Source organism: Castor canadensis, chromosome 2 (genome assembly GCF_047511655.1).
Source record: "Castor canadensis chromosome 2, mCasCan1.hap1v2, whole genome shotgun sequence".
NCBI lineage: Eukaryota > Metazoa > Chordata > Mammalia > Rodentia > Castoridae > Castor > Castor canadensis.
The window spans coordinates 5,781,671-5,795,252 of NC_133387.1; the positions used below are offsets into that span (position 1 = coordinate 5,781,671).

At 49.5% G+C, this 13,582-nt stretch overlaps 1 protein-coding gene across 8 annotated transcripts in view; it reads left to right on the plus strand.

Moving 5' to 3' along the window:
* Prkag2 (protein kinase AMP-activated non-catalytic subunit gamma 2) overlaps positions 1-13,582 on the plus strand; it is a 259,543-nt gene that overhangs the window by 77,357 nt on the left and 168,604 nt on the right. For all 8 annotated transcript variants that reach the window (XR_012443292.1, XM_074060335.1, XM_020162011.2 and 5 more), the window contains exon 3: positions 389-668. Coding sequence is in view for 7 of the 8 variants with exons in the window: in XM_074060335.1 (XP_073916436.1) it covers positions 389-668 (280 nt within the window). In the remaining variant the exon portion in view is untranslated. The remainder of the gene's footprint in view (positions 1-388; positions 669-13,582) is intronic.

Here is a 13,582-nt window from a genome sequence, read left to right on the forward strand (position 1 = left end):
CATCATTTCTGAGCACCAGGGTCCTCAGGATGGAGCTCTGGGCCCCCCGTGTTTTGGATATAGGGATTTGTGCTTCCCACATATTCCTGGGTAGTGAGACTTTGAGAAGGACAAACAGGAGGCCTTGGGAACAAAGGAAGAAGGCAGAAGTGTGAGTTGTCAAAGGAGGAGGATGTGCCCTGACAGGTCCTGTTCACTACCTGTTTCCCCATCTCTGCCCACTACCTCCTGGAAGGAAGGCCCTTCTAGGCACTGACCTCTGTAGAGGAACCAGGGATGTTTGTAATGGTAGTCAATCAGAAGGACAGTAGTGACAGGTCTGGTGCAGGGCAGAGGTCAGAGTGCCCTGAGTGCTGGTAGCCTCACTCATTTATCTGTCTTTCTGCAGGTGGACAGCCCCTTTGGCTCGGGCAGCCCCTCCAGGGGGCTCTTCTCCAGAGGGCCCCAGGCCCGGCCCTCTAGCCCTGTGTCTGCTCCTGTGAGGCCCAAGACCAGCCCTGGCTCTCCCAAAACCGTGTTCCCCTTCTCCTACCAGGAGTCCCCTCCACGCTCACCACGCCGCATGAGTTTCAGCGGGATCTTCCGCTCCTCCTCCAAAGAGTCTTCACCCAACTCCAACCCATCTACCTCACCCGGGGGCATCAGGTTTTTCTCCCGCTCCAGAAAAAGTAAGACATTGACGCTATGGTTTCATGTGGGTGCTGGGCTGCTGGGGACCCTTGCTATGGCCACCTGGTCAAGTGGCACCAGAGCCATTGGGTGTCTGTGGGTGACTTGGTGCTGAATGCATGTGTGTCTATTTGTTTGCAAGAGCAAATCTTTCTGCATAACGTGTTTCCACCTGTTGCCAGCACTAATCCTGTTTTGGTAAGCTCTGTGGGGTTAACTGCAAACTTTCTGATGGTCATAGTCTGATTTCTAAGGACAAACATTTGCCTCCAGCCTTCTCTGGAAATCAGCATACACCTGTCACTGTGGAGAGTGGAGTAGGAGAAGCCTGTGAGGACATAAGCACAGTTGTAGTCAATGTTCTGCAGGCTGAGTTCAGCACAGCCCCAGCTGCAGAATGGGGCAAGAGTAAGATGCAGAGCAGCTGCTTTTCCTAAGTTGTTTAGAAACAGGAACGCAGGTTCCTCCTGTTACAATGTCATGCCCCTCCCATTGCTCCACCTCCTTGTTTACCATTGGCTATAAAAGACTTGCTGAAGGAGGATGCAAGGCTTTTGGATGGGGGAGGATTTTTGATAGGGGGTTTTTGACTGAAGGGAAAGTGCTGGAGGGAGGACTGCTGAAGGGAAAGAATAGCTGAAGGGAGAATTGCTAAAGAGGGGTTGATAGAAAGTCTGCACTGAGAACTTTATACCTAGGCTTTAGATAAAGCTAAGCTAAAGAAAAGCTAAGAGAAAACATGGGACAGAGTGAGTCTAAGGAAAGAGACTTCAAAGAAAAGAAGACGTTAGAAGTGAGGTTTTAAAGAATAGAAAGAAGAAAGACTTCAGAAGCAAGATTTTAAAGAATTGTAAAGGAGTAAGGCCTTAAAGAAAAGACAGAGAAAAGAAGCAGAGTAGAGAGAAGAGATTAATAGAGGAAAAAAAAGCAATGAGGTTGTTGTGCATCTCCATCCAAGCGCGCAACACACCTGGCCCCAACTCTCTGTCTATCCTTTGTTCTTTCTGCATCTCCCATCACCTCCAGTTAGCCCCAGTTAGGTTTAGTAGTAACAAGGAAGTGAGGAAAAGCTCACTCCATGGCACTAAGGCTAAGCTCACAGGGCCCAGATGTCTTCCTAATATGGCCCCTATCCTAGGGATTTGGTATTTGGGGGGCTTTAACTGTACCTGTTTATAGCAGAGCCTGACTTTTTCTGGCTGGGGCTCTGGGCAGCAGGGAATGGAGGCCAGGATGGATTTGTTGGAGAAACTGAAAGGAAATGCATGTTTGAGAGAGAGAGACAGAGTCCCTTGGAGTCATTTGTGATCTGGAGATTTATATTGTCACTTGAGCACCCTTGGTCATAATGTGAAAGACACAAGGCCAACTGTAAAGTGATGGAGCCATTTCCTTCCTTCCTGTGTCTTCTCTTCCCAGTTCTTTTTGCTGACTTAGAACATTTGCATTAGGGAAGATGCTGCATGAAAAACAAGCTTGCCCTTGAGCACCAGAGGTCTGGGGTATTCCTTCCCTCAGGGTTGTGTTTGCATATAGGAGCAAACTGAATGGAATTTCAGTCCTCACGGGGTTACCAGGACGGTCACCTCCTCCTCTTTGTTGTGTGTGTGTGGTTTATGGTCATTTCTTCTAGTACCCCTAAAGTCATCTCCCCAGAATAGCAGCTCTTCTGCCTCTCCGTGAAGCAAATACACAAACGACCCGTGACTGAGGTATTGCAGGTGAGACAGCATGGGCCTGGAGGCTGACATGACTGGGGAAAGGTGTTGTCCCTCTACAAAGGGAGAGGAATGTTCCAGCACTGAGGTATCCCTGGGCTGCTAGTAGCTTCCTGAATTTGTCAAGTGCAGTTGTCCCTCGCCATCCCGGGGGCTTGGTTCCACAGCCCCTGCAGATACCAATCTGAGGATGCTCAGGTCACTTACACAAAATGACATCATGTTTTCATTTAACCTACAACAATCCTTGGTATCATTTAAATCACCTCTGGATTGCTTGTAACACTGAAAACAATGTAGATGCTACAGAAATGGTTGTACCATATTGTTTAGGGAATAACAAGAAAAGGAGTCTATACTTTCTCAGTATAGAGGCAATTTGTTAAAGATATTTTTGACAAATATCTTTATTTGTCAAAATGGGTGGTTGCATCCACGGATGTAGATCCCACAGATAAGGAGTGTCAGCTGTATCTCATCCTGTACTACCTGTAAGTGGGGGTACAGAAGACCAGACCTGTTTCTTACTGGTTTCTCCTCCATGACTGCCATAACAAACATCACAAACTGGGGATTTAGAGCAACTGAAATAGATTCTCTCACAGTTCCAGAGCTGGAAGTCCAAGATGGAGTTGTGGGCAGGGCCTCTGAAGGTGCCAGGGAAAGATCTGCTTCAGACCCTTGTTGCTGGCAGCCCCCCACCCCGCTCCGCCTGGCATTCTTTGCCTTCTGTGGCTTGTGAATGCATCACTCAAATGTCTGCTTCCTCATTACATGGTGCCCTCTCTCCTCTTCTTACAAGGAGATTGCACTGGATTCAGGTGCCTCTACTCCAGTATGACCTCATCTTAACTTAGTTATGTGTGCAAGAACCCTATTTAAAAGAAAAAAGTTACATTCCTGAGGAGGACACAGATTTGGGAGGACTCTGTCCAACTCAATTCATACATCTTGGAAGGCCAAGATCTATACTTGAAATCACTGGTTAGGGTGTGGAGGGCTGTGGGGTGATCATCCTGTTAAGATCAGAGCTGTCTCTGAAGGCAGAAAGAAGTAGACAAGATATGGACTGTGGAGGTCTGGGAGGGCGGCACATGGGCACCAGAGACCAGGATGGACCCAGCTGGATTAGATCCTAGCACCCCTCTCCATGAGAGCTCCCTAAGAGGCACTAGATTTCTGGCACTGGAGAAGAGCTCGTCCTAAGCCATAGAAGGTTAGCCAGTTCAGTAGACCAGCATCTGAGAGTGGCAAAAGGTCTAGGGTTCCCAGGAGTTAGTCCCAAAAACCCAGTAATTAAATAAGTAAGCAATAGGATGTACCATTAATTTGGAAGCCAGGGATGATCAGGTTAGAGGGACGCTAACCACTTCAGTGGACCAGACTGGGACAAGTAGCAATGTGCCCACACCTGAGGTTTTGAGTGAAAGAAACTCCCGCCCAAGCCCAGTGGTCCCCAGGAAGAGCCAACCACCTCCAACCTGCCGAGCCACATCCCTTTTTCACCCAAGCCCCTGGGACTAGTTTAGTATTCCCACAAAGTTTTGCAGTAAGGTGGGGCCCAGAAGAGGCTCCCAGGTGGCCCCCAGATGTCTGCTGGGGAGCAAGCAGAGGAAGGGTGAGGCTCCAGCTCCACCACTCACAGGCCCCCAGCACAGGCATGTGGAGAGGAAACAGGGCTGGAGAGATGTAGGGGCTTGCTCATGCCTCTCCATGTGGTGAGCGGCACAAGAAGCCAGGTCTACCTCTGTTACATCATTCTTCATCCGGCATTATGCAGAAGGCGGAGGGGTGGTGTGTCATGTTCTCTGTGGATGGAGAAGATGTGTCACTTGGAGAGACCATGTTTCACCCACAGGAAACAAAGGATGCTTGAGCCTGTGGGATGGGACCCCTGTGAGGCCATGGGTCATCTCCCTTCCCCTAACTTCATGTGTCTCCACTTTGGGGTGAACCTGCTCTTCACCTGCCTGTGTAAACGTTGTCTCAAATTAGAACTCAGAGGACTCCTGCAGAGACAGGGGATCAGACCTGCCCTGGTGAAAAAGGTGTGTGGAACCTGCATTCCACACACAAGCAATGTCTGTCCAACAGGGGGAACAGTCAGGAGAAGCAGACACTTTGGCAGATGGAACAGCGTTGTTGCCCTGGGCAACCTTTCTCTGTAAGGGATGTGGAGAAACATCTCAGAGGGCCTGGCCATTGGGCAGATGTGGAAGTTTGCGAGCCTGTTCCAGGCAGAAAGGGTGAGAGATTCGGGTAAGGCACCATCACCCTCCTGCCCCCAGCTGCACTGAGTGCCCCACTGAGGGGGTGGAGTGGGGGAAAAGGAGAGGGAAAAGAGCAGATATGGGGGGAGGGGACCACTGCAGGCAAACGGTCCATCCAGAGCTGGGAGGTGCAGAAGGACCATCCTGTCTCCAGGGCCCATACTGAGGGTCAGTCCAGCCTTGCCACTGTGTGTCACTTGAGGTGTGGTGCTGCTCCCTGTCCAGCTTAGAAAATTAGCTGCTTCTTTAGAAACTGAGTCCCAGAAAGATCTCCTTTGAAATTGTGCCAGTTTCTTAAAGGATTGCTCCTTTAATTGTTTATGACTTTTAGATTTTCATCCATTTCCAACCATTTTGTTTTAGACACTGACAGATTCACAGACTTGTAGATAATTAAACCTGGAAGGGAATGTAAGGGAACTGTTTATGGGAGGAGAAAAATGCAGATAATAATTTGAACATGCACATTATATATGTGTATATATTTTGTGTACATGCATGTGTATGTGTGAGCAGGTATGTGATACCTGCATGTGTGTAGATTACATGCATATGGATCTGCACGTTTGTGTGTGTATTGCAATATGTAGAATTGTATGCGCACATATATGTGCATATACACGTGTGTCCTGTATGTACACGTGTGTGTACATGTGTATGTGTATATGCAGGTTATGTGAGTATACACTCACACCTCTTATTTTTAAAGGACTGGCATCGAGTGAAAGATTAGAATTGAATAAATGAGTTGAAGGAGATTTTTGCTTTATATGGGCTATTCCAACTTTTTGAGATGCTATTCATTTATAAGTGAGTAACAACTTAAAAGACAACTACGTTCTGAGAAACTGTCCAGCACTCAGACTCGAGCTTCAGGGCAGTAACGCAATGTGGAACAGAAGTGGTGGGGGTTGGCAGGAAGTCACATGGGTCAAGGGCTGGCAGGGGACATTCAGCGAAGCAGGGCTGAGAGAATATGGTAGAACGCGTGGTGTGGGGCATTTCCTTGTTACCTGAGTGTGGAGGTTGGGCTGGTGGGAGACCCAAGGACCTGGGCAGTGTTGGAGCAGAAGTCTGTATGTGGCATGAGAAGTCTGGGTTGATTTTCCCAAAGCCACATGGATTCTGCAGCCATGGTGGACAAGGCCACGATGGATGCTGGCCATAGACCCTTCATTTGTGGGGGCCTGCGCTCCCCAGTAGACCTCCCCAGCATCCTGGCATCCTTTCTTAGTGCCACAGGCAAGGAAGGCACACCGAGGGGCAGAGGCTGCCCTTAGCTCTCACACACACAGGGGAACTCAGTGTGCAGGCCAAGGGAGTGCAGGGGACTTCACCCTCAGGTGATGATCCCAGCAGTGTCCCTCACCCTGAGCCCATACAGTGCTTTTTGAGCCTATAAATCACTTTGTCCCTAGTCAATAAAGCAGGCAGCTACCAATAGCACCAGGTCTGGGGTTGGGGCTGGGGCTATGTGTGCCTCTCAGGGGCCCCCATGGGATGCATGGGGAGCTGGGTACCACAGCAAGCCCGTCATCAGAGTAGACTTTGAGTCGGACATTGAGGATGGGCCACAGTTCAGGTTCTCCTGGGCAGTAGTTCCTGCTGCCTTTTCCTGTTCAGGATTCTAACAGGCCCTTCTATGTTCTGGCCAGACATAGCTCAAGGCTCCTTTACCACCTGCCTAGGCAGCCATGGGCTGGGCCCAGGAAGGCTGTGGAATAGCTCTGAGCTCTCAGAAGGACAGGAATTGACTGGATTGAGGATGGAGGACATGGAAGTCCACTGGGATGGGTGTTCAGACCAGAGTGGGCCTGGTTCCCAGGACAACCACTCATATTGTTGCCTTTGAACCACCAAGTTCAGTTCCTGGGTGTCCTCTAAAGAAGGCAGCCGCCCCAGCCTGGCTATGGACTCAGTGAGGGAGGGCAGGTCTGGATCCAGAGGTAACCTGCAGCAGGAGGTTACCTCATCTTCCTTCCTAGTGGCTTTTTACCTGGGCTTGTTGTGTGGACAATTTGAACTTGAAAGGTAAACAATTTATCTGCTTTTTCCAGGGCTTGAAAATCTGTTCCTGGATCAAAGTATCCAGAAAATATATTGCTCCTCACTGCCCCACAATTGAGTTCACAAAATTGAGCATGAGAGAAACACCACCAGCTTGGGTGGAGGTCTTTACTGTAACAGCCCCATGAGGCCCCCTGTGTCCATCCCAGGATGTCATAAAGACACTGCTCATTACGCAGGGTCCTGGGGACTTTCCTGTCTCAACTGGACACCAAGAACAGCTGTACGTCTGATCAGCTGGCCCATTTTTGTCCAGAGTGGACGCTAATCACATAGTGGTTCTCCTGTCTGCACTGCCTGCTAGAAATCTTTGACCCAAATTTGTATAGAAGGCCCTCAGGGATGCATTATGCCTTGTTTCTGAATCCATTTTTGTCCCCATCCTTGCACTTTCACCCTACTGGGTCTTGCTATGTAGCCCAGGTTGGCCTCCAAATCATGACCCTTCTAACTCAACTTCCCAAGTACTGGGATTACAGACATGCACCACCATGCCCAGCTACCCTACTGCCTTTTTAAACAAGGGATGATTTGGGGTTGTTTGTGGAATTTAAAAAAGAGCTGAACACTCAGAACTCAGGAAGGGAGGGACCCTGCTGGACCTGGGACCTCAGTAGCAAGAACATGTGATTTTTCCATTCAACCCAGAAAATTCCTAGTCTTCATGTCTCTCAGTCTACCATCCTCAATTTCTCATTATAGGGGATCTGATTAGCTCAGAGACTGTCTCTGAATCACTCAGTTTTGGCCAGGGTTGGGTGAGGAATGGTGGGTAGGGCACAGGACCATGGAGCAGAAGCAGAGTGACCAAGAACACAGGGGGAGGGCAGGTAGGACAGGAAGATCAAGTCCCAGGTGACAACCAATCAGCTGTAATAGCCTCTTCCCCGCTGTCTGGGGTGCGCACACACACGCACACACCCCCTTCCCACGTTCACAGTGAGGCCACATCAAACCTGCCTCTACCCAGCATGCAATTGCAAGTGTGTTCACAACTTCTCCCGTGGGAGGCAGCCCAGTGTCATGACCAGCCATGGCTGCCAGGAAGATGTGGTTGTCGTTGCCTGTCCTTGGTCTCGAGGTCATGATCATTTCTTCAGTCTGTCTGCGCTTTGTCTTTCTGTCCTGTAAGTTAGGTCTAACTGACAAATGTAGAACCTCAAGATCCACAGGCCCCCAGGTGATGGCAACACAAAACTTAATCAACCCTGTCTTCCGTTATTGGGGGAAGTTACGAGGGAAGGGAATTATGATCCCTGTCATTTTAGAAGGGAAATGAAAAAGGAAAAGAAGGTCATTCACATGCCAGGAATATGAAAGGGGATTCAGCTCTCGTTCTAGACTCTACAGTTGGCCTTGGACCAGTGAGTACTTAGGCCAGCCAGTGTTCTCTGAACCAAACCTTCATTCTGGTGAAGACGCATCTCCTGGGTATATCGGGGGGCGGAAGTCTTCCACAAACCACAGTCCATGGTACAGCAGCAGGCTGACTCATGGCACATCTCGGGTTTCCGTCAGACTCTTCCCAGCTTGCTTTGTAGTGGCAGACCCTTTGGTGACTGGGGTCAATCACCCCACCCCAAACAATATCTCACTTTCTGCCTGTTCCTCTAACACAGTCCTGGGAATCCGGCTTACCACCTCCCTTTGTAAACAAAGCATTGTAACAGAGCAATAATAAGCCAGGAGTTCTTAGTTTAAACTGACACTTTACAAAAGATTGATTAACGGGAGAAAAAACAGAAGTGTGTCAACACACGTGACACCCAGGAAGAAGTAGTTCTCAAAGAGGTGACCTTGAATTCCAGCTTCTCCAGCATCTTCAGCAAAGAACAGGGAAGCTTTAGAGAGGGCAGAAGACCAAGGAGAAGGACTTTGCACCTGCACAGATGGCAGGTGGCAGAGACAGCACCTGAGGTCAGGGAGTCAGTGAGGCTCCCTTTAGTGACACAGGGCCCTCTGGTCCTGGGCAGGCTGAGGAGGCCTACAGCTGCCCCTGTGGTTAACCTTTGTCCTCCCTGGCAGAGGACAGAGGGTGGAGGGCAGAGAGCACCTTTTGTCTTTGTGAATTCCTGTCCTGCTTTGACGCAGGTGGAGGGAGGGCTGAGAACTCTTCTGTATCTTCTTGATTGTCCTCAGCTTGATGGTTCCTGGATCAAGTAATCTGGGGAGGCACATTCTGGTCTCCCAGCCCCACCAAAACACAGTCACACACACCTGTTGGACCCCCAGGGCTGCTTTCCCACGGGGACCCCAGAACTGAGCAGTTGCCTCAGAGAATGTGTGGTGCAGAGTCAGAAAGGTTTATCTGGCACACCTCACTCTGGTACCTCAAGAATTCTTAAGTGGTTACTTGGCAGAAGTTTCCAGAACAGTGAATCTTTAATAAGATTAAAGCTTTATAAAAAGAAGAATGAATCTTGCTTGACTGGGCTGTGCTTTGCCCAGTCAGCAAGGCACGGCCGCCAGTGGTGTTGTTCCGTATGTGCTTGAGCTTCCCTCCGTGATCGTGGTGGCAGTCATGAGTGCCTGCCATGTATGCAATAATTCTCTCAGTCTTCACAGAAGCTCCTTGACGTGTATTGTTGCAGTTTGCCAAAGTAGAAACGGAGGGACAAAGCGGTTAAGTCATCGACCAGCGTCCACACAGCTAGCAAGTTGTATAACCAGGATTTGAACTCAGGCAATCTAACTCCCAAATCCACTTTCAGCCCAGAGGCTGCAGCCCTGCTTTAATGGACTTACGATGCTTCAACTTTACAATGCTGTGAAAGCAATTCACAGAGAGAAATCGCCTTAGCATTTTGAGTTTTGATCCTTTCCAGCCCTCTCTGCCCGAGCCAGGCAGCCACAGCAAGCTCAGCTTCCAGATGACACCTCCACCCCAGGGCACAGTGACACTGCAGCATGCTGCGTTGCTGGCCAGGCGTGCTGGGTGCACCTCAGTTTAGGATATCACCAATGTGCAATGGGTTCTTAGGGGCTGAGGCCTGAGTTGATGAGCACCTGTACTTGGACTGGGTTACGTGTCTGTCTTTCCACATCAGAGTGTGAGCTCTCTAAGGGGAGGAACTTTGCTTCATTTGAGGCTGCTTTCTCAGTGTCCAGACAGTGGCTCTAGAAAGAGCTTGAAAAAAAAATCCGCATTTTTTTCTTTTGAGACATGGTCTTGCTAAAAAAGCCAGGCTGGCCTCAAAACTCACAATCCTCCTGCCTCAGTCTTCCAAATGTGTCTGACTGGATCACATGAACCTGAGCCAAACCCAGAGAAAACAAAACTATCTGACGTCATGATAACCACTTTTGCATAGCCTCCTATTCCTAGCAAACAAAAACCATAAAAATACCAATGTGATATAATCCCAGCTACTTGGGAGGTAGAAATAAGAGGATCAAGGTTTGAGGCCAGCCTACGCAAAAAGAGGGATATAGACACTATCTCAAAAAAAAAAAAAAGCAAGCTGGGTGTGGTGGTACCCATTTATAATCCCAAATATATGGGAGGCATAGGTAAGAGAATCTTGGGCTCAGGCCACCTCTGGGCAAAAGTGAGAACCTATCTGAAAAATAAACTAAAGCAAGAAGTACTGGGGACATAGTTCAAGAGGTAGAGCACCTGCCTAGCAAGCATGAGGCCCTGAGTTCAAATCCCAGCACCACCAAATATACATATGTACACACATGTACATATACACATACACACACAAACATTAAAAACAAATGTGAAACTGGAAATGAATGATAAGTTAATGCAGGTCTATCATTCTTAATAGACAAAGATACTACAAACCAATCAAATCATGGCTCATTAGGAAAACAGCTTCTAGAGAGGACAGCCCGTGTGTGATGCAGACCATTTGCACACCAGCAGAACACCCAGCTCTGCAGCTCTGGAGCAAGGCATGGGAGAGAAGGTGTCAGAGAAGTCCCTAAGCCCCCCTCTTTCACCCCAGTGCCAGCTGTACCCCAACTTTCTTGTGCTGAGTTTGGGGGAAAAGAAGAAACCCTTTGTTGATTGTAACGATGTAACGTTTCCTTTTAAAATAATAGGCAGGTGGAGGAAAATCATGACTTTAGCTTAAAGAACAGTTTAAGTGATCACATAGATGGATGGCGATAGTGTAAAAAGCACAAGTGCCATTCGATCACGTCCTGTATTCTTCTGATTATTTGTATAGAAGAGACATCTCAAAGCCCGAGGTAAGGAACAGAAGGGTAGATTACCTTTGTAAACAACCTGTGCATTTGGGGCAGATGGTGCCATCGGTCATGCCTTGGCTTGGTTTTCGCTATAGTTATCGTGTGAGACCGAGGTCCACGGTGCAGCTGGAACCTTATGTCATGGAACCTGTGATTGTGGTGTCATAGAAAATGGTCAGCATGACTTTGCACAGTTTCCGGAGCCCCTGCTGCATCTCAGCTTCTGCAATGCCTGGTGCTGAGGGGAGGGGTCTGCCCACGGGGGCCGCCAGAGCAAAGCCCCCTTCCACGATACAGCTCTAGGTGGAGGTCCTAGAACCCCAGCCAGGGCTTTCTCGGGATGGCTGGCGTGTCCCCAAGCACTCATGCTATTCGTGGGTCACTGCACAAGAATGGAACTTCCCAGAGAACCTGCAAGAGTTCAGAACCCCCAGTCTTCCCAGTGCTCCTACTCAGCAGCCAGGACAGTGCACTTGGCCTCCCTGGTGGCCAGCAGGGGAGGGGATCACCATGTGCTTGCCCAGCACTCATTCCTGGGGGGCAGCCTGAGACACTCAGCACAGGGTTCAAGGCGAGGTCCCCATGTGAGGCAGCAGCAGCAGCGACACGTATGAGTCTCCTGGGACTGCTGTTCCAGGAGGGTAATAAGCCAGGTGGCTTAGACCATAGAATGTGTGTTCCCATCATTCTGGAGGCTGGAAGTGTAGAATCAAGATGTCAGCTGGACCACACTTCCCTCTGAAGGTTCCAGAGGAGGATGTGCCCCAGGCCTCTCTCCCAGCTTCTGTAGACACAAAACTTCAATCTCCGCCTCCATTGTCACATGGCCTCTCCTTCCCCATACATGTGTTTCTTCTTTTCTTAAAAGGACACCATCCACATGAGATGAAGGACCCACCCCAATCTGAGATGACATCACCTTCAGTAATTACATCCGCAGTGACCCGATTTCCAAGCAAGGTTATGGTCTGCGGTTTTGGGAAGGACATGACTCTGGGGTACGCCATCCAACTCAGGGCTGTCCACCGTCTGTAGACAAGGTGCCGAGCTATTTTCTTAGTGCTTTACTTTTGCTTGCCTTTTGTTCTTTGTGTGACTGAGGTTTGTTCTCGACACTTCTGTCTGGGTTAGTTTGTTTCTCTAAAACGCAGCAACACCCTGCACTGTGGGAAACTGGCTGGCCAGTCGCCACCAGCCCCACCAGTAGGGTGACACAGTGGGAAGAAGAGCCCTTCTGCAGCTCTTTGGCAGGGACAGGAAGTCAGAGGCATTCACACTCCAAGTTTGGTTGAAGGCGGGTCTTTCCAGGCGGGACTGGATTGGGACTGGGTAAGAATCTTGAGACAAAAGCCCAGGATTGGTAGGAAGAACAAGGCCAGGGCGTAAAGGTTCTCAGGACACAGGCTGTCCAACAGTGGGAAGAGATGTCCCAAGTGATCAACCCATTGGCCAGCAGGAAAGCCTGGAGAAACAGCTCTTCAATGACAAAGACACTGACAGTGACCAGGTCACCATGTGACTTGGCTTCTCAGAATCCAAGCTGAGCACGGGGAGAGGTTGGGGGTTCTCAGAACTTTCTATCATCATGACCTTTGGAAGGGTCTTCCCACCCTGGACACTCCCTCTCCAACCAAGGACAGGAGTTGCTCGGCCAGCAGAAGCCTCGCTCCTGACCTCAGCATAAAAGAAAATGTGCAGCTGACCTGATTCTTGGCTCCTCCCAGCTCTTCAGCTGTTGTTCCCAATTTAGTGGTCTTCCATCCATCAGCTGGCCTCTGGAAGGTGACATTGGATCCCACACCACCATGATAGGGGAAAAATCCACCAGGCTGCAGGTGCTGGCCCTGTGACTGGTTTTGGCAAGTGTGCTTGAGTACCTTGAGTACCCTTCATTTCCTCACCTGTGGCTCCTACGCAACTGTCACCACACAAGCCAGTGCACATCCTACTCCCATCCCTTTTTCTGGGCTTCATTCCTTCTCTGACTGCTAGCTTACGTAGCAGAGGTGGGAGAATGTGACCCGAGCTTGCGGTCTCTGCCACCTTTCTCCAGGACTCTCACCTTCTCCTGGAGGTACATCCAGCACAAGCCCTTTGGCTCTACTCTTTGTGACACAGCCAGGGAGAGCGGAGGAGCGTGGATCAGCCCCACCCACTGCCAGCCAGGGAAGGTGATTTCCAGGTGTCGCAGACTCAGACCTTCCTCTTCCAGGTCATGTGCCCTGTTGGGCTGTCCCACTGGTAAGGCACGCTGCCCAGGTGTCTGTTCAGCATCCTTGTCCAATGCCTTAAATTCTTTGTGGAAAACAGCAGGCTGTAAAATAGGAGTACATAAACTTCAATTTCTTGCATAAACTTTTAAAACTGACCAAGATTCATTTATACAGGGTCTAGGACACTGCACTTGATGGAGAATTATGGACTTAGGTCAATTTCCTAATCCAGCATCCTTGACTGTCAGTCATTTTAGCTTAGAAAGCCCATCTCTCTCCTCTCCTGACATTTCTACAACCCCCCTTTCTTCTACTGATTTAAGGTTTTACCTCCCAGGCCCTTCCCTGACTCCTCCCCATACCTGCTGGGAGGATAAACAAGTGGGTGCCCTGTCCAAACGCAGGTGTAAGAAACACAGGGTCCACTGGAGTATTTCTACTTCCA